We start from the raw sequence: 21,477 nt of genomic DNA on the forward strand, positions 1-21,477 counted from the left end.
TTGTGCAAGAGGATATTGAGGTGTAATGTGGAAAATCACTAAAGGTGTTGCAAAATCTCCAAAGCTGCACTGATCTAACCCATTGATGTGATGCAACAGGGAGGAAAGTAACAAACATTTCTAAGTGCTAAGTAATTGCAGTGGAATAGTAGGCAAACATTTGTTTTGATTGTACAACCACTTCTGTGCTGGCTGTGGTAATAGAATGTTATACCTGAGCTATTTTTATGTGATAGCAGTAGGAAGCACAGTAAAAGCATATGAGAAGGGAAGATATTTGCTGTTGTTTGAAGAGGAAGGAGAAATATGGAAACCAGGATACAGTGTTGGCAGAAGATTGTTGGCACAAACTCAAGATCCTTTCTGTGTCTTGCAGGTACATGCCAACCGAACTGACCATTTAGGATCCATGATAGTGAATGATGGCCCCATACTCAGTGGCGAGTCTCCAGGGTCCAGCCGAGGCCTTAACCTTCTCACACCACTCTTCATCGGTGGTGTGGACAACTCTCGTATCCAGATCATGCCAGACGTGGGAGTCAACACTGGATTTAAGGGATGTGTGTCTCAGGTAAACATAGTCACTGGATGTTCAGTAGCCATATTAGTGACTTTCTTGATGGTATTGATAAGAATTGATGTGCATTATATTCACATAGTGTCTTACTTAGAGCTGTTAATTTGTATTGATATGCATTATATTCCCAGACTACATCACAGAGAAGTGTGTTCATACAACATGTTTCTTTTATGTCAGTTAACTCAGGATTTTATATTGAAACCAACTTCCTTCATTTTGTTTATATATATATATATATATATATATATATATATATATATATATATATATATATATATATATATATATATACATTCAGGATCCTCTTTTAATGAATTTTGGTTTTAATGACCACATTTAGTTGGCTGGATATTATATTCATTTAACGAATTTTCATTAGATAAAGGAGTGGATGCACAGGAAACACCAACCAGCATGCTGTCAATAAAACACACACTCACACACACCCGCGTTCCTCTGCATACCGCAGAATACTGCATCAGTCTCTGGGTGACCAGCATTGTGAGAGAAGCCATAAATAGAGTACTTATTGAGAAAAAGAGCCGTATAGACCAAGCTGTATGTTACTGTGTATGACTGTACGCATGAACGACATTCGATATTTATATACTGTGTATATATATATATATATATACTGTATATATATATATATATATATATATACATACGGTACATAGTACACCCTCAATATAATGAACTTATTGGTACCAGACCCTTGACATTAACGCCGATGGTTCGTTAAAGTCGAACATCATGCTGTTCGGTAATTTCCCAGGCACCGTGGCTCTTACTGAACGAAGATCGTTAAATATCGAATGTCGTTCATGCGTACAGTCATACACAGTAACATATGGCTTGGTTTATATGGCTCTTTTTCTCAATAAGTACTCTATTTATGGCTCCTCTCACAATGCTGGTCACCCAGAGACTGATGCAGTATTCTGCGGTATGCAGAGGAACGCGGGTGTGTGTGAGTGTGTGTTTTATTGACAGCATGCTGGTTGGTGTTTCCTGTGCATCCACTCCTTTATCTAATGAAAATTCGTTAAATGAATATAATATCCAACCAACTAAATGTGGTCATTAAAACCAAAATTCATTAAAAGAGGATCCTGAATATCAAGGGTTTAATATATATATATATATATATATATATATATATATATATATATATAGTATATATATATACAGATATATAGATATAGTTCGATAGATTTATTTGTGTATAAAACCTAACATTATTCACCTTCTATCCAGATCAAGCTTATGGGACAGAAAGTAGGACTTTCTGAGTCCCTGGTGGATTCTGCCAATGTGGATCAGTGTGGAGGCTCAAGATGCAGCCAGGAGCCTTGTCAGAATAATGGCCAGTGCACTGATGACCCGAGTGCACCTGGAGGCTATGTCTGCACCTGTCCTGATGGTTACAGGTTAGCTCTCCAGTCATTCATTTGTTTGTTTGTAAAGGCTCCAGCATGCTTGCATGCATTGGCCATGCTCACCCAGTGGTGGCTGCCCATGCTGCTTAATCTCCAGCAGCCTCTGTATTCAGTCCTGTATCCCTGAGCCCACATACTGTGACCTTGCCCCAGGTCATTTTAGGTTTGCCTCTTGCAACTCTATTCTCAGCATTCACACACCTCACCTTCCACAACCAGTTGTCATCCTCCATCCTCTCCATATCCTCAGACCATCTCAAAATACTCTTTTTCCTCCCAAATCCTCATTCACAATCCTAACTCCCCCAGGCCTGTCATGCAAGGATGCACAACATATCCATCCAATCAGTGTCATCTCAGTGCATTAGAGCCCGTGAATATTCTCTTCCTTTTCCTCCCAAGTCTCACTATTGTACAGCATTGCTCTGCAAACATATGCTGCATGCAAACAAGGACCCCTCAGCATGGAGTGAGAACCCTCCCAGTGTCAGGAGGGCATAACTCCTTGGACATCTTCTAGCCACTCTTTACCCTGGTTACTGAGCTAACTCCAGTCCCACCTTCAGCACGTATTATATCTCCAGATTAACAAAACTCTGCACACCCAAGAGACTCTCCAGCAAAGTTAATCCTTTCCCACTGCTGTGATTGTCAAACAGTGTATATTATACTATTAAACTTTGTTGTCATGTTATAAATACTACAGTACCTTGCTTCTTGTAATGTTTATTGTTCACTCATTTGTTCCTTAGCGAGGGAAATTCAGTGAAGTGACAGTTACCAGTGCTCTCTCAATATTTTGTATATACAGTAGTAGTATCAGTGGTAGTGCAGTAGTAGTAGTAATAGTAGTAGTAGTAGTAGTAATAGTAGCAGCAGCAACAACAGAAGCCTCATATTCATTAATCCAGTGGCCTGCAGGCTGAAATTACCCTGCGCCTGCATTTTACCATTCTCCTTTCAAGGGATAGGGAGGGAGCTGGGAGACATTTGTATAGCCAGGCAGCAGAGCCAACTGTTTATATTGGCACTACCATATGAAGGCATCCCTCTCCAAAACCACATGTCCAGTAGACCCTCTTTATATTTGAGTAATGGTTGTTGGTGGTGGTTTCAGTGGGCCTGACTGTGAGCATGGGCCTGGCGTGTGCACCCTGATCCAGCCGTGCAGGAATGGTGCTGCCTGCATAGGACCCGGCGAGAACTACACCTGCCTCTGCCCACTCGGTTTTACAGGACGCCACTGTGAACTTCGTATGTGCCCAAGTTCCATCATTATTGTTATTATTATCATACATTACCTCCTTTAGTCCTTTTAACATTATTTTTCCTAAGTACAGTCTATTAATTCAGCTAAAAGATAGAAGTTCTCAAGTGGAGGAGTGATGTATAGTCTCGAAAACTCTTTCATTATTAGAGCTATTTATGATAGGTTTTCCAGACTAATGGAATTATATGTGTTCTACTCATTATCACCATCACCAGTAGATGCTTGTGAAGTTAAATAAAATCATTTGGTGGTGGACTGATTAAAGAAAAAGTACATCATCAAATTGAAGGGGTTAACTAATGGAAGTAGAGTGGTACAGGAAAGGAAGGTGACACATACCCCTATGCTCTTGATGAGGCAGTAAGGTATTAGATATACAATAAAAGTCGTCTCATTCGAAATCTGGTCCTATGGTATATCCAGTCTTTTGGAGGTTTTCATGTATACGTAAGTTCTCTGCTCTTCTGGCACATCTGCTGAGCCGATCAACACTCACGACAGGGTCATCGGCTTGCCACTGGTACCTATGCACCCATAGCTGCCAATTTGGTGCTGTTGGTGCTAGGTCTAGTGCTTTTCATAATAATTTGGCACCAATATATATTAGATTTTCTTCTGTATCTGGCACATTTTGAAGACCAATTTATCACAAAAATTTGAACAGTTCACCTATAGCTTAGCGCATTATAAAGTTGGGCCAAGTGCTTTTGCAGATTTCTGTTTGCGAACACTCCATGCGCCGTAGGCCATCATGACTTTTGAGTGTCTGGCTTTATGAGCAGGACCCCTCGAAAGTTTGGAAACTTTGTTGTGCTATTTTATGGTATACATATGTAAATACACCTAAGTTAAAGTAAGTTCATATGTATGGTATTAAATACATAAATATAAGTTTCTTATTAATTATTTAGTGCTTCGGGTTGACCAATAAGACTCGCTAGAGACTGAGATTGCACTGGGATGACTGACCATGATTGTTAGAAACTTTCTGGCAGGTTTTCTCAGTCATCCGGCAGTTTCTGCTCTTTCGGCACCTGCTTGGTCCCAAAGATGCTGAATGAGAGGACTTTTACTGTACATGAATGAATAGCCGTGTAAATGCTGTATACTGTTTATATATATATATATACATACACTATATATATATATATATATATATATACTGCCCAGTCCTCTCTTTCTTCCTTCATTCCTTCCTATCTCTTGTGTCTTTCTTTCCTTCTTTTTTTCTTTTTCTTCTGTCTGTGGGTGACTTTACACTGAGTGATAAGCCAAATTGTTTCCTGTACCCCAGGAAACCATTTACTACGCTGGGTGGTAACCATATAACCAAATTATGGTGCCTAGTGGTTTAGTGGGTAATTAAGAAGCTCCAGCCAGATTGATCCTGTGCAGGTTTATATCTAAGGGATGGTTGGGGTTTATTGCTCACATAATGCCACTCAGGGATGAGTCAGGCTGGTCACTGTCCTTTTAAATGTCAGGACCAGCTTGCTTAGCCCCAGGTTCGTACACCCCTCATGAGATAACACTGAGTTAGATGAGATATATATATATATATATATATATATATATATATATATATATATATATAAAAGATGGAGAAAATGAAGAAGGGAAGAACGGGAGGAAGGAGTAGTTGCAAGGAGAGTGGAAAGGTTACAAGAGGATGAGAAAAAGGCAGAATATAAGAGAGAAGTGGAGGAACGATTGGGCAAATATGAATTGGAGCAGATGGGGGATGTGGCAGTGTGTGCAGGATATTCACAGAAGAAGTATGTGCAGCATGTGATGTGGTGTGTGGGGTGAAGAGAAGACGGAGGGGGGTGCAAGGAACAGCATGGTGGAATGAAGAGGTGAGACAGGCTGTGGCACAAAAGAAGAAAGCATACAATGAATGGATGAGAAGTAGGGGCATGGAAGAAGTTGAGAGGTGGAAGAGAGAGTTATATGTAGAAAGGAAGAGAGAGGTGAAAAGATTAGTAAGAGAGAGTAAGAAGAGAGTGGATGAGGAATTTGGAAGGAATTTGAGTGTAAAGTGGAGGGACTGTAAGAAAATGTTCTGGAAAGAGGTGATGAGAGTAAGACAGGGTGGCAGTGAAGTTAGCAGGGGAGTGAAAGATAAAAATGGTAGATTACTAGTGGAGAAGGGAGAAAAAGTGAGCAGATGGAGAGAGCATTTCAAGAAATTGTTGAACATAGAGGATGGAAGTAATGCGAGTATAAGTGGCTGGGGAATGGCTGGGAGAAGGAGGGAGGTGAGAAGACAGGAAGAAATCTGTAGGATAGAAGTTGTGGAAGCAATGAAGAGAGTCAGATTGGGGAAAGCCCCAGGAATTGATGGAGTGTGTGGTGAAATGCTGAAGCATGGGGGAGAGATAGTAGTAGAGTGGATGTGGAAGATGTGCAGATTGGCCTGGGAGGAAGGTAGAGTCCCGGAGGATTTGAAGTCAGGTATAATTATTCCCCTGTACAAAGGACAAGGAAAAAAAGAAGTGTGTGGTAATCACAGGGGCATTTGTATAATAGGAAAAGTGTATGGTAGGATACTTATTAACAGAGTTAGGGAAAGAACAGAGGAATTAATTGGAGAAGAACAAGGAGGCTTTAGGAAGGGAAGAGGTTGTGTAGATTAGATGTTCATTCTTAGATCTTTAGTGGAAAAGTTTCTAGAGAAGGGAAAGAGGTATTATGCGGCTTTCATGGATTTGGAGAAAGCACATGACAGGGTGGATATACAAGGATTGTGGAAAGTATTTAGAATATATTGAGTAGATGGGAAGTTGTTGAATGCTGTGGAGAGTATGTATGATGGTGCTAAGGCTGCAGTGCATGTGGATGGTGAACTGAGTGAATTTTTCCCTTTGAAGGTTGGGTTGAAACTGGGATGTGGCATGTCTCCATGGTTGTTCAATCTGCACATGGATGGGGTAATAATAGAGGTACAAGGTAGGGCAGTGGATGTTAGAGTGGCCCTGGTGAGAGAGGATAGTGTTTGGAAACTCCCTGTGCTGTTGTGTGCAGATGATACTGTGTTGTTGAGTGAAGACGAAGGGGAGCTGCAAGGCTTGGTGGATGAGTTTGGGAGAGTGTGTAAGAAATGGAATCTAAAAGTGAATGTAGGGAAGAGTAAAGTGATGGTCTTTGAGAGAGATGAAGTCAGTGAATGTACAGCGAGGTTGGATGGTGAGGAAATGGAAAATGTGAGTACGTTTAAGTACTTGGGTAGTGTGATGAGTAAGGATGAAAGTTTGGAGGGTGAAGTGCTTGAAAGGGTACAACAAGGAAGAAAGGTTGCTGGTTCCTTGAAAGCAGTGATAAGAAACAGGGAAGTGAGCATGGAAGTGAAAAAGTTAACTACATCAGAGTATTGTGATACCAACTCTAACGTATGGAAGTGTAGCTTAGACATTGTTGGAAGGACACAAGTCAAGAGTAAGAGCAGTGGAAATGAGTTATTTAAGAGGAACCTGTGGAGTCGCATGGAGAGACAGACTGACAAATGAGGATATAAAGGAGCGTTGTTGTGTGGCTGTGGATGTGATAGGAAGCGTTAGGAGGAACACACTGAGGTGGTTTGGCCATGTGGAGAGGATGGAGAGTGAGAGACTGATGAGGAGAGTGTATATGAGTAAGGTGGAGGGGGGGAGAGGGAGAGGGAGGCCATGGATGAGCTGGAGGGATGGAGTGGAGAGGTATATGAGAGAGGGGGATGTGAGTTGGGAGCAGGGCAGTGAACTGGCGAGGGACAGGGTGAAGTGGAGGCGATTTGTTTGTGGCCACCCCATATGGGATTGAGGCGTGTGGCAATAGGTAGATATACAGTGTATATATATATATATATATTTATATATATATATATATATACTTTATATGTCATGTATTTGACCTTTTTCCTTAATACTCACAGAGATATAGCTTACGGACTCAGAATATTTAATGGCCACTCCTGTGTAGAATTTAGTCAGTCACTGTTATTTGAGGAGGAAGCACCATGTCAGAGGTTTTGTTATATGCAGTACTGTGTATGTTATGTAATTACAATCTGTATGTTGTTTTTGTGGCCTTTGGTTCATATGAATGTGAACCCAGTGAACTGCAGGCTGAAGCTGTCCTGCAGTTTATCATCCCCTTTCGGGGAATAGAGAGGGAGTTGAGGAGTGTTTGTTTGACTGTCCAGTGAAGCTATCCAGTTATACAATATCAGTGTCCCCACATGGTGTCCCTGTCCAGCATCATTTGCTGTCTATGTACAGTACGTGCTGTGTATGTAACATTCTCTTTTGTCATTTATATTACAGAGACAGAGCTTCGAGACTCCGGACATTTTGGTGGTCGCTCATGGGTAGAATTTGATCAGGCCCTGTTGTCTGAGGAGGCAGCACCCAGTCAGATGATCACCATCGAGTTCACCACCAGACGCCCAAATGGTCTGCTCTTCTGGCTAGGTCAGGAGACAGATGTATCTGGCCGGGGCCTAGACTATGTTAGTGTTGCTGGTAAGTATACACCTTTAAAATGCTGTTCAGTATACAGGGTGCTCCATGTATAATGCACTTTTTTTCACTCCACTAACCAGTTTGTTGTATGATGCAGAGATGGCTTTGTCAGCATTACCATTGTCTGTCCTGCATTATTCAATCATTTCTTACTGCCAGTTTCATGCCTATGTGCACACAAGCAGACTAAGCCATCCCTGCAATACACAAAATACTGCCAGGGGAGTTTTTAGTAGAGTGCTGTTTTGGGGCCACCCTGTTTATCTCTGGATTGGTGAGATTATTGTCTTGTAAGAATACAGTTTGAGGATACAGTTTCTTGTTTTGGAATAATATAGTTCAACATATTAGACAAGATTGTGTTGAAGGTTCTTTTTTGTTATGAACTACAGTCAGTATTAGAGTTCTTACTGTATATTATGTAATTTGATTGGCAGGTTGCCTTTGTGTAGGAGTACAGTTTTGGCACACACTTTCTAGATTTGGATTATTATTATTTCAGCACAATAGACAAAATTGAATTCAAGCATCTTTTCATTATAAAACACTGATGCATCTCCTAACCATATGCTGTATGCAGAGAAAATAGAGACCTATGTTGTATTACTTAAGAATAATTACTAACTTTACTACAGGGCTCAGAAAAATATAAACCTACTCTGATAATCTTATTTGTAGATTTTATCCTTGTTCCATACCTCATCCTAAGACTGGAAAAAGAGCTTGAGATTTTGATAATGATGATGAGGGCAACAATAATGATGATGATGATGATGATGGTGGTGATGATGATGATGATGATGTTGATGATGATTAAATTATTATTATTTATTATTATTATTATTATTATTATTGTTATTATTTATTATTATTTTTATATGAGAGAGGGGTGTGTGAGTTGGGAGCAGGGCAGTGAAATGGTGGGGGACAGGGCGACTTGGAGGCGATTTGTTTGTGGCCATCCCAAACGGGATTGAGGCGTCTGGCAATAGATAGATAGATAGTTAGATAGATTATTATTATTTTTATTATTATTGTTTTTATTATCAGTAGTATTACAATTATTAGTATTAGTATTATTGTTATTATTCTTGGTAGGTGGGGGTGCTCACCATCTGCTCACTCAATATAGTGATGCTCTTTGATGACTGCCTTTTCCTCACTTGCTTCTTTCTTTCCTTCCTCATCTGTCTTTCTTTCCTCTTCCTTCTCCCTGTGGGTGGGTATACACTGAATGACAAGCCAAATGGTTTCCTGTACACCAGGAAACCATTTACAACACTGGGTGGTAACCATATAACCAAATTATGGCGCCTGGTGGTTTAGTGGGTAATTAAGTCATTCCAGTCAGATAGAGCCTGTGGAGATTTATACCCAAGGGGTGGTTGGGGTTTATTTCTCACTTAATGCCACTCAGGGATGAGTGAGGCTGGTCACTCTCGTCTTGAACATCAAGACCAGCTTGCCTAGCCCCGGGCTCCTATGCTTCTAATGGGGAAACTCAGGATTAGATGATGAATGAATGAATTATTATTATTATTATTATTATTATTATTATTATTATTATTATTGTTATTACTGTTATTATTTTTATTATTACTATTATTATTATTATTATTGTTATTACTATTATTATTTTTATTATTACTATTATTATTATTATTATTATTATTATTATTATTTCACTCTCATCTTAAATGTCGGGACCAATTGCCTAGCCCCGGGCTCCTACGCTCCTCATGGGACAGTGTAGGATTGGATGATGGATGATGGATGGATTATTATTATTATTATTAATATAATTATATTCCCCCGTTTCTAGTGAAAGGTGGCTATGTGGAATTCAGCTATGAGCTGGGTGCCGGTCCAGCTATGATTCGGTCTGCTGCACGGGTGGATGACGGCAGGCGACACAAACTGACAGTGAAAAGAACGGGTCAGGAGGGTTCTCTCACCCTGGACCGCCTCCTGCCCGAGCGAGGAATCAGCCCAGGACAGTTACACATGCTTAACACCAGGGGCAATATATATATTGGTTAGTACTACTTCTTTATTTGTGCAGATAGTCTTTTCTTGGATAGAATGATGAATGAGTGATTGACTAGGAGAGGTAATGAGAGTGAGTTGGAGGAGGAGAGGGGGAGGGGAAAGCTCACGTGGTATAGGTAGACTGAAAGTTGAGCAAAGAAAAATTGGTGGATTGTATTTTCCCATACAGTAAATCACAAAAAAATGCTACATAGAAAATCACGGGCACAGTTTTTTAATCCAGACTCAGGTGTATTGCCATCAGTCACTGGTAAGTCTTCTCCATGACAGGTGGAATGGTGGATTTTGCATTAAGGGCAGAGGTTGTGTTATCAATTATACATAAGCTTTCTCTACATGGCAGGTAGAGTGCCAGACCTTGCAGTAGCGTTAGAGGATTTTGTCATTAACTGCTCATAAGCTTTTTTTTGTAAGAGGTGGAGTGCAAGACTTTACAGTAATGACAAAATATGTTGTCAAGTACTCTTGTTTTCTCTTTTCTTCAGCAGTTTTCAGTAATTGTTAGGAAGTAATTAGCTGGTTTTGTCCCTTTGTTAAACTTCCAGTCTGTAGAAAGCCTCATCTGTATCATTTCCAGCCTAGATATGGGCATTTCTTTGTATGAAGGAATCCATCATGTGTTTGATTTAATTTGGTACTGTATCTCTTTGAAACAGGTGGAGTTCCAGACTTCACAGTAATGACAGGGGGTCTCCACACAAAGGGCTTCCATGGCTGTCTGCACCATTTGAGCTTTGGCAACCAGCCTGTGGATAGATACATGGAAATGGCACTCTCAGGGGTTAATGTCTCACCTTGTCAACGGTGAGTTATGTTGCATTGCCTCACTTGACCCTTCACCATTGTGTGTTTTGTGTATGCATGTATGTGTGTGTGTGTGTGTGTGTGTAATTCACCGGGTCGGTCAGGATCACTTGATGGTCGTGATCGTCAGCTTTTACCCTCCCAGAAGGGAGCTGAAAGCTCATATAGTCCGATCTAAGGGCAAGGCTGTGACCTTCACACACGCACACACCCGTCCCCTTGCTCAAGGGGGGACAGTAACCACCCACTTCGTCAGTGAAACTTTTCGCAACCTGAGCGAGGCGCGAACTCCCGTCCACCAGTTGGCAAGTGGGAACGTTACCACTGCACCAGCGAGCAGTGTGTGTGTGCGTGCGTGCGTGCGTGCGTCCGTGTATGCGTGCATTATAAAAAAAGCTTCAGTCCGATGATGTACCGTATTTTGTGTTTTATTCTCGCAGTCATCAGGCAGTTTTATTCAGCTTTGGGGAGGCTTTTCAGACTGGAGGGGTTAGAGATAGCTATCATTAAGTCCTTCCCTACTGGATGTCTGTCCCAAATACAATAGAATCACCTGAAAGTAGCAAGAATGACAGATAATGACATCATCATATTGAATGGGTTGAGTTTGTGGTCATCCTTCCCCAGCTTTAAAGCATCTGGTTGTACATATAAACAGACCTTTCACATTTACAGTGTTCCTCTCAGTGTTTGCTAATTTTAAGGTGGTTTGTGAATGTTTCCTGATTGCTTGAGATGAGGCATTAATTTTAAAGAAACTTAATTATGGTAGGATATTAACTATAGCACATTAACCTAGTTTCAAGGCTGATTGTGAATGTAATGTTATTGCTTGATCTTAGCCAGAAATAAACAAAATTATGCTGGAGTAATAAGTATTGCACATTAACACAATTCACATATCCCTGTAATGTATAACTAATTGTTTAGTACTAGACTTACTAACAGCTAATATCATTAACCTACAACACTGATCAACACCTTGAGGGATGTTTGACTTAAATTCCCAGTTGCCATAAATAATTGTTTGGTGACCACTGCTTTCAGTAGGGTTGGTCAGAGCAAGGTTGGGAGACTAAAATGCACACTAAGAACCTCAGACAAATTGATCCACCAGTGATGTAACTTTTGCAAGAATGCACATAGTGATTGTGTTATCAGTGTAAAGTTATATCCCAACTTTTTAAAAATGTACATTTGCACTTGCATCCCTAAGGGTGTTAATTTGGCCAAGTTAACCATAATTTGGCCAAGTTAACCATAGTTTCTCAATATGAATCCTGCTCTCTCTCTACAGGTACAGGAAGGCTAAACGAAGAGAGGCCCCTGACTTTGCTCTCTACTTTCCCCACTCCTCCTCAGAATTAGAGTCTCTCTTTTTACCCTCACCTGCTGCCTCTCTTGATTATAATTTGTCCATTTCACAGTTTTCTTTAATTAACCCATTAAAAAAAGTTAGTTATTTTTCTTCGTCATCCTCTCCCTCCTCCTCATCCTGTCAGAAGCCAAGATTGGTACTTGTCTTCCTAGTGCTGCACCACTTCCTCACTAACACTCCCTACTAAGGTAAACAATGTGACCCATGGCTTTGTAGCAGCTTCATCTTAGCAAGCTCACAGCTTAACATTTTCTTTTATGTTATTTGTACATATTCTTTTAATATCACCATAATTTTCATCAGTAGCACACAAGTGGATATTGAAGTGTAATATGTAGAATGAATGGCTTTGTTAAAGCTATTTGATGTCTGGTGGTCTAATGGGTTAAGGTGCTGCAACCAGATGTGGCATGTATGAGTTTACATCCGTGGGGTGGTTGGGGTTTATTGCTCACATAATACCACATGGACAAACAGCTGGTCAGTCTAGCCTTAAATGTTTAGACTAAGTAACCTAGCCCCAGGCCCATATGCTCCTGGTAAATGGTTGAAGGAGATAATATAAATAATGCACATTAAATATCAGTGGATTTAGTCATCAGAGCACAGGAAGTGTTGCTACTTGCTGTTAGGGGGTACAAAATCTGCACATGTTACTAGAATGGCTGTCATTTACTTAAGCTTTTAGCTGATTAGTGTTGTATTGCAAGACAGTCATAATTCATCTGAGGTTAGCTTTTTCACATCTATGGGCTGCTTGGCTCAGGCCCAACAGTAGCTATGGTAATGTTCCTCTAAATCAGCCCATCTCTCTGAACAAAGGTTAAGTTAATTAAGCCAAATTCCAATGGCTTAACAGAATATGTGGAAAGGCTGGTTGTACCCTTTTGTCATGCATCCCTGTGCTGTATTCAGAAAAAGTGGATAAATAAGAGAGGTAATGGTATGAAAGGGAGATTGCAAAATATAATCAGATATGAGTGTTTCATTTGCTATCTTAGTCATTTTAATGCTAAAACTGCTACATTTTTCATATCTGTTCAAGTTCATCCAGTTTATTTTAGCAATTTTTATTGCTAAAATTGAAATGTTGTTCTTATATGGCTTTTATTCATGTGATGTTGGATTAGTGATTTCATGTGAGAATTATAACATTTTTCACATGTATATTTTGTAATGCTTAAAATAACCTCAATCTGCAGCTTGCACGGAGGAAGGAGAAAGGGCCACGGAAGGGGTTAGCCACCAACAGAGATGACCCTTATTACTGCCAATGTGTGACTAGTCTTCCAGCCAGCCCAGGAACACAGGGTAGTCATCCCAACTGCCATCCTCATTCAGTTCCCAACTCTCCATGGCCACTAATATAACCACTAGCAGCAGTTAATTCCCTGGGTATTGCCTGTGCAAAAAAAACAGAGGGGAAGAGGAAGACCAGCTTGGAGAAAAGGGGATAAATTGTGCCTTTTATTTTTTTTTTTTTAAGTAAAGCACATTCTGATCTCTCATGAGGTGCCCCTGTCACCTTGTTCAGAATGTCTGTTTTACATCTGCAACGTATGTCTTCTTGTTTCCTAGTCCTAGTTACTATTTCCCCTGTAAAGGTTGTCTGTTAGTTATTACAGTTCTGAACTAACAAATTCTTTGCTTTTCGTAAGAGGAAGCACCACTTGAAATTATTTTTGCTTTAAAAAAAAAGTCTTTTGTTTACTTGGTCGCAATAATTTACCACTGCTACATTGCTATCACTGCTGATAATGCTGTGTAAAACTGTCATTGTTGAATTACACATGAGTAAATGTCAATTGAAGAAAATATTTACGTTAAGTACTCATTTTCTTTGCCAAATAACACGTTGCCTCATGTAAGAGTTAGAAAGTGATTTCTATAAAACAGGTTCTTGGATGAATCTTATAAAACAGGTTCTTGGATGAATCATATTAGTTAAACACTAGTGACACACTGTACAAGTTATGTATAATTAGCAGAGTTATAGAGCTTCACTGTGCAAATGCCCAGATGTGTGATGGTGTTGTGGTTTGTGTTTCTGTTCTGTGTTGTTCTCAGTCTTTAAAAAACAAAACAAAAAAATATCTGGGTGTTATAAGCCTATTGTAGTAGTTCACAGCATATCCTTCACTATTTGACTTTCAGTAATACAGAAATTTTTAAAAAATTTCCCTTCTTTATTTTATTTTTTTTTAAATGCTGAACTTATGGATGTAAATTATCTAATATTTTCTTTAATAATTTTCATTGTGCCAAGGTTTCCTCACGATCTAACATAAGTCACTCAATGGTAATGTTACTTCTTACTCTGTATCATACATTTCTAAGTAATGGTTTTCTTTTCCCCAAGTATTCTGTCATTAATATATTGTCTCCCTGTATCATCAGTAGGGGCCGTATTCTGAGTGGCACAGGAGACTTCATAGCACCTTATTTGAAGTGATCTGTTTTGCCCGTTTTACCTTCATATACTCTTGCATATTAACACCTTGAGAGTCACCTGACTTAAGAAACTCCCACGTCATAATTCTTTGGTGGCCACTTCCAGCAGAGTTGGTCACAGCAAGGTTGGAAGGCTATAATGCACTTTAAAAACCTCAGCCAAATTAATGCACCATTGAATCAGCTTTTTCTTTTTTTTTCTTACAAATGCACATAGGCATTGTGTTCATAAACGTGAAGTTATTTTCCAACTTAAACACACACACATACACACATATATATATATATATGTGCCTCTGTATCACTCATGGTATTAGTATTAAAATTATTTGAATAAATGTGGATGAGAATGTGAAGATGTAATATGCAAACTAAATCACTAAGGAAAAGTTGCTACCAAGCCTCCTGTGCCACCTAGAATATGGCTTTGTATGAGCAAAGGTGGACACTGTCTTGAATGTTCCTGCCATTTAGTTTTTTGTAGCTGATAATGGTGCTACCAGGATGAATGGCTCTCTTATGATGTATCATAATTGTGTCACTTAAGTTTTATATATTGTAGTTAACTGCTATCGACACTGCCATTAATTCATTAGTTTCCAATTTGATACGGAGGTTGGTTTTTAATGGAGACTCATCAACTAACTTAATATTTTAGGATATGAAATACTGATGTATCATGCTGTTCTTTACTTGCAAATACAATCAAAACCATTGAGTCACTATGTAATTCTTCACACCTACTGTATACAGTTGTATGACACTGTAACAAAACATACCTTGCATGTATAAAATGGTATAGAATATCTATATTGTAAAGGTGTTAAGGAATTGACCCTAACTGAAAGATATTTATCTTTTATAAATTCGCCCCAACCCCGTAACTGTGGGTGACGTCGTTTTAATTTAGTCTTGCTGCTATCAGAGGGATGCTTTCATGTGGTGGTGCTGATATAATGGAGTGGCTCCCCTGCTCAGTGTTACAAACATCTCTCAACTGTCTCCTTATCGCATGAAAGGGGTGTAATGTACGAGTACCGCTGGAGATGGGCAGCATCAGCCTGAAGCTTACTGGGTTCACATTTCAGATGAACCCAGGGCCACAACTACTTTTGATACTGCTGCATACAGTTCAGTGTAGGAAAGGCCTCTCATAATGAAAGGGTATATAAAGGATATATATAATCCATACAGTTTGAAAAGTCTTTTCTAAACGGAATAAAATTCACAAGGCAAGATTTTAAATTACAAAGACGTCCCCAGGCTCAGTGGGTTAATGTCACCACATTTTCTAAGTTGTCTGATCTCCATATGTTGGAGAAACTCATCTTTTCTTCCTCTCTTTGTAGACGATTGACCTTTAAAATGTTTTACAGTTTTTCAAGGAATACACCAAGGATATTTTATAATTTTTTTCTTGGGGTGTGAATGTTATGAAGTTTTACATATTTTCATGGAATGCATCAAGATTACTGTATTTTGAAATACATCGATAATATTTTGCAGTTTTCATGGAACACTTCAAGAATGTTTTACAAAGTTTGTGGCATACTTCAAAAATTTTTACATTTTTTTGTGAAAGGCATCAAGAATATTCTACAGTTTTCATAGAAGACCCATTGGTAAAGTTGTGACTGTCTTGTTTTCCCTATCATTTTAGTTCCAACCCCTAGTCATATTACTTTATTACAGCATTGTGCACCCACCCAGAGAATTTCATGTGCAGTTCTGTACTTCATCTTAAGACTGAGTCTTATTTGCTCTTTTCTCTTAGATTGAGAAAACTCTGGACTTAAGGTGTTCTTAAGTTGATCCAGATTGCATTAGTGACAGTGAAGTTTGTGTGAGATATTTTAAGCTTAGTGTAGGTGATTGGGTGAATTAGAGCAGTAATTCTACCAAGGAAGTGCATTTATTAGCTAGGGTGTAACATGCAGTTCAGATATATTTTGATCATAACTTTCTGTGGTCACAGACTCCAGCCAGTTATCCCAGTCAACCCGGGGGTGACTTTTTCATCTTATTCTTTCCATTTCCTGGTGATTTATTGAACTTAGGATAGACATCTTGAACTGGAGGAACTAGATATGGCCTTAATTATCCCATCCAGTACAAGAGCTTTCCCAGAGTTGGAGAAAGAATGCCATTCAGGGGCAGGTGAGGCTGGCCACCCTTGCCTTAAATGTTGGGACTGAGTAGCCTATCCCTGGGCCCCTGCACTCCTGTTTCCATGAAGCAGAATGGGATTGGATGATGATGATGAATTATATCATCTGGTACCAGCAAGAATAAACTAAAAAGGACTTTCCCAGATTTGAGAGGTTAATAACTCCTGTCAACCAAAACTGAAGGGTTATATGTGTAGCTGGTAGCTGGTAATTTGTGAATCTCCAACACTTGTTTCAGAGTCTATTTGGTTACCATACAGCATGGCAGAACATGATACAGAATATCATATTTTTTAGGGGCAGTTTCTATACAGTTATCCTTTGCCAACTGCTGGAGTCAGGTTCCTGGAAGACACTGGTTGCTAAATCCATGTTTGAAATTTGGCATGAACTGTATGCGGTTAATGGGAATGACCCCTGAGAAACATACTGACATACTTGCAATGGTAATTTTGGTTAGTTAAGCATATTCTTGGAGAAACTGTATATTCATGATTATACCTGGTAGTTTCCAGCAACTGTTAAAAGGTAATAGCCGGTTTAGGCTCTTGATTTAGCTCTCAGTCCACAGAAAACATCTGTACCATGACCAACCTCAATGTGGGGCTCCCTGAGGAGGAAGCTTGGTGTCATTAGATTTGATTTGTAACAGTATATAGGCAGCAATGATAAAAAGGCTAGTTCACCACAGACCCATGGCATACAGATACTTAAAGCTTTTTTGTCTCATGGTTTGAAAAGTGGTTACAAAATATAGCCTACAAAGTTGATTCTCAGCTCTGTTATGGGAAAACTATAGTTGGCAAGGAATCACTGTATGTACATATATATACCGGTAACTAATCTTAATTTACCATATTATTATTAAGAAATTATGAACATTGTATATATGCAAAATTGCTGTAGTCTGTGAAATTATATTTTTTGATCTCCACTTTTTCTCTTCCACTTGTGTGAGTTATGTGGCATATCATTCAATCTGCTGCTCCTGCTGCTTCAGAGGATTCATAGAACCTGTTGCTGTAATGTTTGTACAGCATTGTGATGCAAATGACTGTAACATCCACCTAACGGTAGAAATGTCTCAGAAATAAAGAAAAAACAAAAGATTTTTAATTTCTTCCCATCCACATGTAAGTGTTTTTCACATATTTTATTTGTGGTAGGTGGTGGCGACCATCATCCAGTCACTTGATGTATTGCTGCCTACTTCTTCCTTCACCTTTTATCTTCACCTTTTATCATTTTCTTTCTGTGTCTGCCCTGCTCACTTCCTGTTTCCCTCAATCTTTCCTGTCATTTTTTATTATTCCTATGTCTGTTTCAGGTGGCTTTACATTGAGTGACAAGTCTAATGGTTTCCTGGAAGCCAGGAAACCATTTACAACGCTGGGTGGTAACCATATGACCAACCCACGTGTTCCCTACATGTCAACAAGTGGGTTGGCGGAGGGTTAGTGCCCCTTCCCGTAAAACTGCTAAAAGACAAGCGGCCACCTCTTATGGGATTGTGGCGTCTGGTTATTGATAGGTAAATAGAGGTTTACTTTTACATTTAGAAGCCATTGACCATGCTGTAAAATTTAAGTCTATTCACATGCTGGTAGCCTTATTGGAATCGAACCATTTCCCTGTTCAGTTTTCAGGCCCAACTTCCTCGATTTGCCTCTGGCCACTCTTCAACAATTCACACCAGTGACCCTCCTGAACTAGTCACCTTTACCATAGCCATATGCCTGTCCTATTTCAGTTTGATAAGAGAAAGAATGTGGAGTAACTACTGATTGAACAGAAGAGAAGTCCTCACACTCAGGAATGCTATGGTCATCGAGTAAAAAGTTGCCATCCTTGAAAGTTTTTGATAAGTGCCTGTTAAGAAACTTATTGGAAGAGTAAAGAAAGAAGCAAACAGAAGGTGAAACACGAACGAAGGAAGGAAAGGGAAGGAGAGAAGGAAGAAAGGAGGAAGGAAGAAGAGAGGAATTTTAAAGGAAACAAGGAAGGAAGAAGAATGGAAGGGAGGATGGGAGAAAAGAAGGAAGAAAGAAGGAAAGAATGCAATGAAGGACTGAAATAAGGAAAGGAAATAAATGAAGAAAGGAATGGGAAGGAGTGAAGAAAATAACAAAAAGAAAAGGAATGAAAGAAGAGACGAAAGAAGGGAGGAGAGGACGAGGGGCATTCTCAAGGTTTATCAATAATTTAATCCAGTCATTATGAAAATAAAATAAGAAAAATTAATTCGAACTCTATGAAAGCATAAAGTCAGTAAAATTAACTCTTATAGGATATTACACCAAATAACAGTTATACATTTACGGTTTATATAATGATGAAATTTCATTATATCCGAATTACAAAACTGAATCTTATAGTGAAGGTGAATAAAAGCAAAATGATAATATATTAACCACTTCCTTAATGTAAGTATAAATTGTCAATTTTGGTATATTATCTATTTTCAAAAGTTGGTAGACAATAATTTTTGCATATACGAACGCCAAACAACGTGCTGTCACTGCTGTGGCGTCTGGTGGTGGCCTTTGTGTTCATAAAATTTCATTTTTCTGGACGCTGGGGGCTTACATTTTGAAAGTGAGTATTGTTATTTTATATATATGTTGGTTAGATTAAGTAGAAGTAGTAAGAACTTATAAAAATAAATGATAGTGGGAGTAATGACTGATGGTGTAGAGGGAGGCAGGATAACAAAAATACTGTTTAATATGAAGCTGTGGTATTGGTGAGGGATGCTTTCACGTGGTGGCACCGATATGACTGGGTGATGGAGCTGCCGGGTTATTTAAACGTCTTTCAGCTCTTAATCCCCAGAAAAGATGATGGAGGACAGTTGCTGGAGGTGCCGGGGTATGTAATGGAGGGTTTTGGCCCAGGCTAATATTGTGAACATGACCAGCAGGCATGATTTATTTGCCTTCTGCTGTCAACCATCCGTATTTTTTATTTATTTATTTTTAGTATAAGTTTTGTATTCTGAAATCAGCAAAAAGTTATCTGTGTTGCCTGTTGTACTAAAATTTCCCTCCTTAAGAATATGCGTGTATGAAGACAGGTTGAATTGCCATGCCCGTGTGGTAAAGTTTTGCCTTTATTTATTTATTTTATTTATATATTTTTTGGGGGATGATTCCTCTCATCAGAAGCAATAATTGTTTCCTGTACCTTTTCCTCAGGATGTTAGTAAAAATGGAGATATGTTTGTAATCCTGCATGAGGTTTGGTTAGGTTAATTTTGCTTCTGGTGTCGTTACGTTAATATCGAAAATCGCCATTAGTTGTTTCCTTTCCTTTATGTGCAGCCTGGTTTGGTTAGATGTGGTTATGTTTATGTTTTTGAGGTCTGAGGGGAGGAGAAGCAGGGAAATTAGACATGTTTGCAAGAAATAAGGGTTAGAATCAAATTAACCCTTTGAGATGTCGATGATGCATTTTAGAATCGTTTCAATTTCAACCTCAAAGATTCCGATGACTCGTTTATGCATCATTTCAAGATACTTTAGTGAAATATTCGCCACAGATCATGTTTACATGTCATAAAGAGACCCAGGCATGATGTCGCAGAATGCGTGCTGTGTGGGTGGTGGGCAGTAGTTTTGTAGTTTTGCATGGTTTAAACCAGATTTATATATATATATATATATATATTTTTTTTTAAATATTCTCTATTGCAGGGTATAAGATTTTTGGTTTTTGCCCAGCTTCAATGTGTCATTTTGACTTTTTATTTTCTTTGTTTTCCTTTCTTGAAAATACTGACAAAGCACATTTATTTAGCATCAGAATAACACCACAACCAGCATCGTATCTTAAAAAGTATATTTACACTGACCGATCAAAGAAAAAGATCGCAAAGCAAATATGCTGCTGCGGCTCATAAAAAGTTGTGCATCTTTTTCCTTTCGCTTTACTGCACAGTAAAATGCTGAAGTAGCCGTGATCTATGTACCATCATAAAGGCAATTTATTGCAGTTTTGCATGGTTTAAACCAGACTTATATCTGTTAGTTTTCTTTTGCCAAATATTTTTATATGGCAAGATATAAAATTTTTGGTTTTTGCATAAATTCAGCTCATCGTTTTGACCTTTTATTTTCATTGTATTCCTTTTTTGAACACACTACAATAAAGTAAAACTAGCTTTAAAGGGACGCCAAAATGAACATTCTGTCATGAAAAACGTATTTACAAAGAGTGATCAAAGAATAATATTTGGGCACAAAGATGTAGGCCAGCACAAGAGCAGCTGACTCTTGCACACACATAATCTGCCTGGCTTAGAAACCTGATAGGGTTAATTACAGAAAAAGCAGCAGGGTTAATTACAGAAAAAGCAGCAGATATAAATCTTGCTTTACCCACAAATCTCACTCTTACCCGAAAGGTTAAAAATTTACCTGAAATTATAAAAAATTTTCCCAGTACTTATTTTTGTTATATATATATCTATCTATCTATCTATTGCCAGACGCCTCAATCCCGTTTGGGGTGGCCACAAACAAATCGCCTCCAAGTCGCCCTGTCCCCCGCCATTTCACTCCCCTGCTCCCAGCTCACACCCCCCTCTCTCATATACCTCTCCACCCCATCCCTCCATCTCATCCTCGGCCTCCCCCTCCCTCTTTCCCCCTCCACCTCACTCACATACACTCTCTTCGTCAGTCTTTCACCCTCCATCCTGTCCACATGGCCAAACCACCTCAGTATGTTCCTCATAACGCTTCCTATCACATCCACATCAACACCACAACGCTCCTTTATATCCTCATTCGTCAGCCTGTCTCTCCACGTGACTCCACAGGCTCCTCTTAAATAACTCAT

The 21,477-nt window shown here is 39.1% G+C and overlaps 1 protein-coding gene across 1 annotated transcript in view; it reads left to right on the forward strand.

Annotated features, from left to right (window-relative positions):
- trol (terribly reduced optic lobes) overlaps positions 1–17,739 on the forward strand; it is a 466,521-nt gene extending 448,782 nt beyond the window's left edge. Inside the window, exons 106-112 of the mRNA XM_080271051.1 lie at positions 377–571; positions 1,838–2,010; positions 3,137–3,273; positions 7,591–7,788; positions 9,611–9,823; positions 10,494–10,641; positions 13,222–17,739. Of these exons, the coding sequence (XP_080127177.1) occupies positions 377–571; positions 1,838–2,010; positions 3,137–3,273; positions 7,591–7,788; positions 9,611–9,823; positions 10,494–10,641; positions 13,222–13,261 (1,104 nt within the window). The 3' untranslated portion in view covers positions 13,262–17,739. The remainder of the gene's footprint in view (positions 1–376; positions 572–1,837; positions 2,011–3,136; positions 3,274–7,590; positions 7,789–9,610; positions 9,824–10,493; positions 10,642–13,221) is intronic.
- The last annotated feature ends 3,738 nt before the right edge of the window (positions 17,740–21,477 follow it).

This window comes from Coenobita brevimanus, chromosome 44 (assembly GCF_032717465.1).
Source record: "Coenobita brevimanus isolate Jiangsu-jjx chromosome 44, ASM3271746v2, whole genome shotgun sequence".
In the NCBI taxonomy this organism is placed as follows: Eukaryota; Metazoa; Arthropoda; class Malacostraca; order Decapoda; family Coenobitidae; genus Coenobita; species Coenobita brevimanus.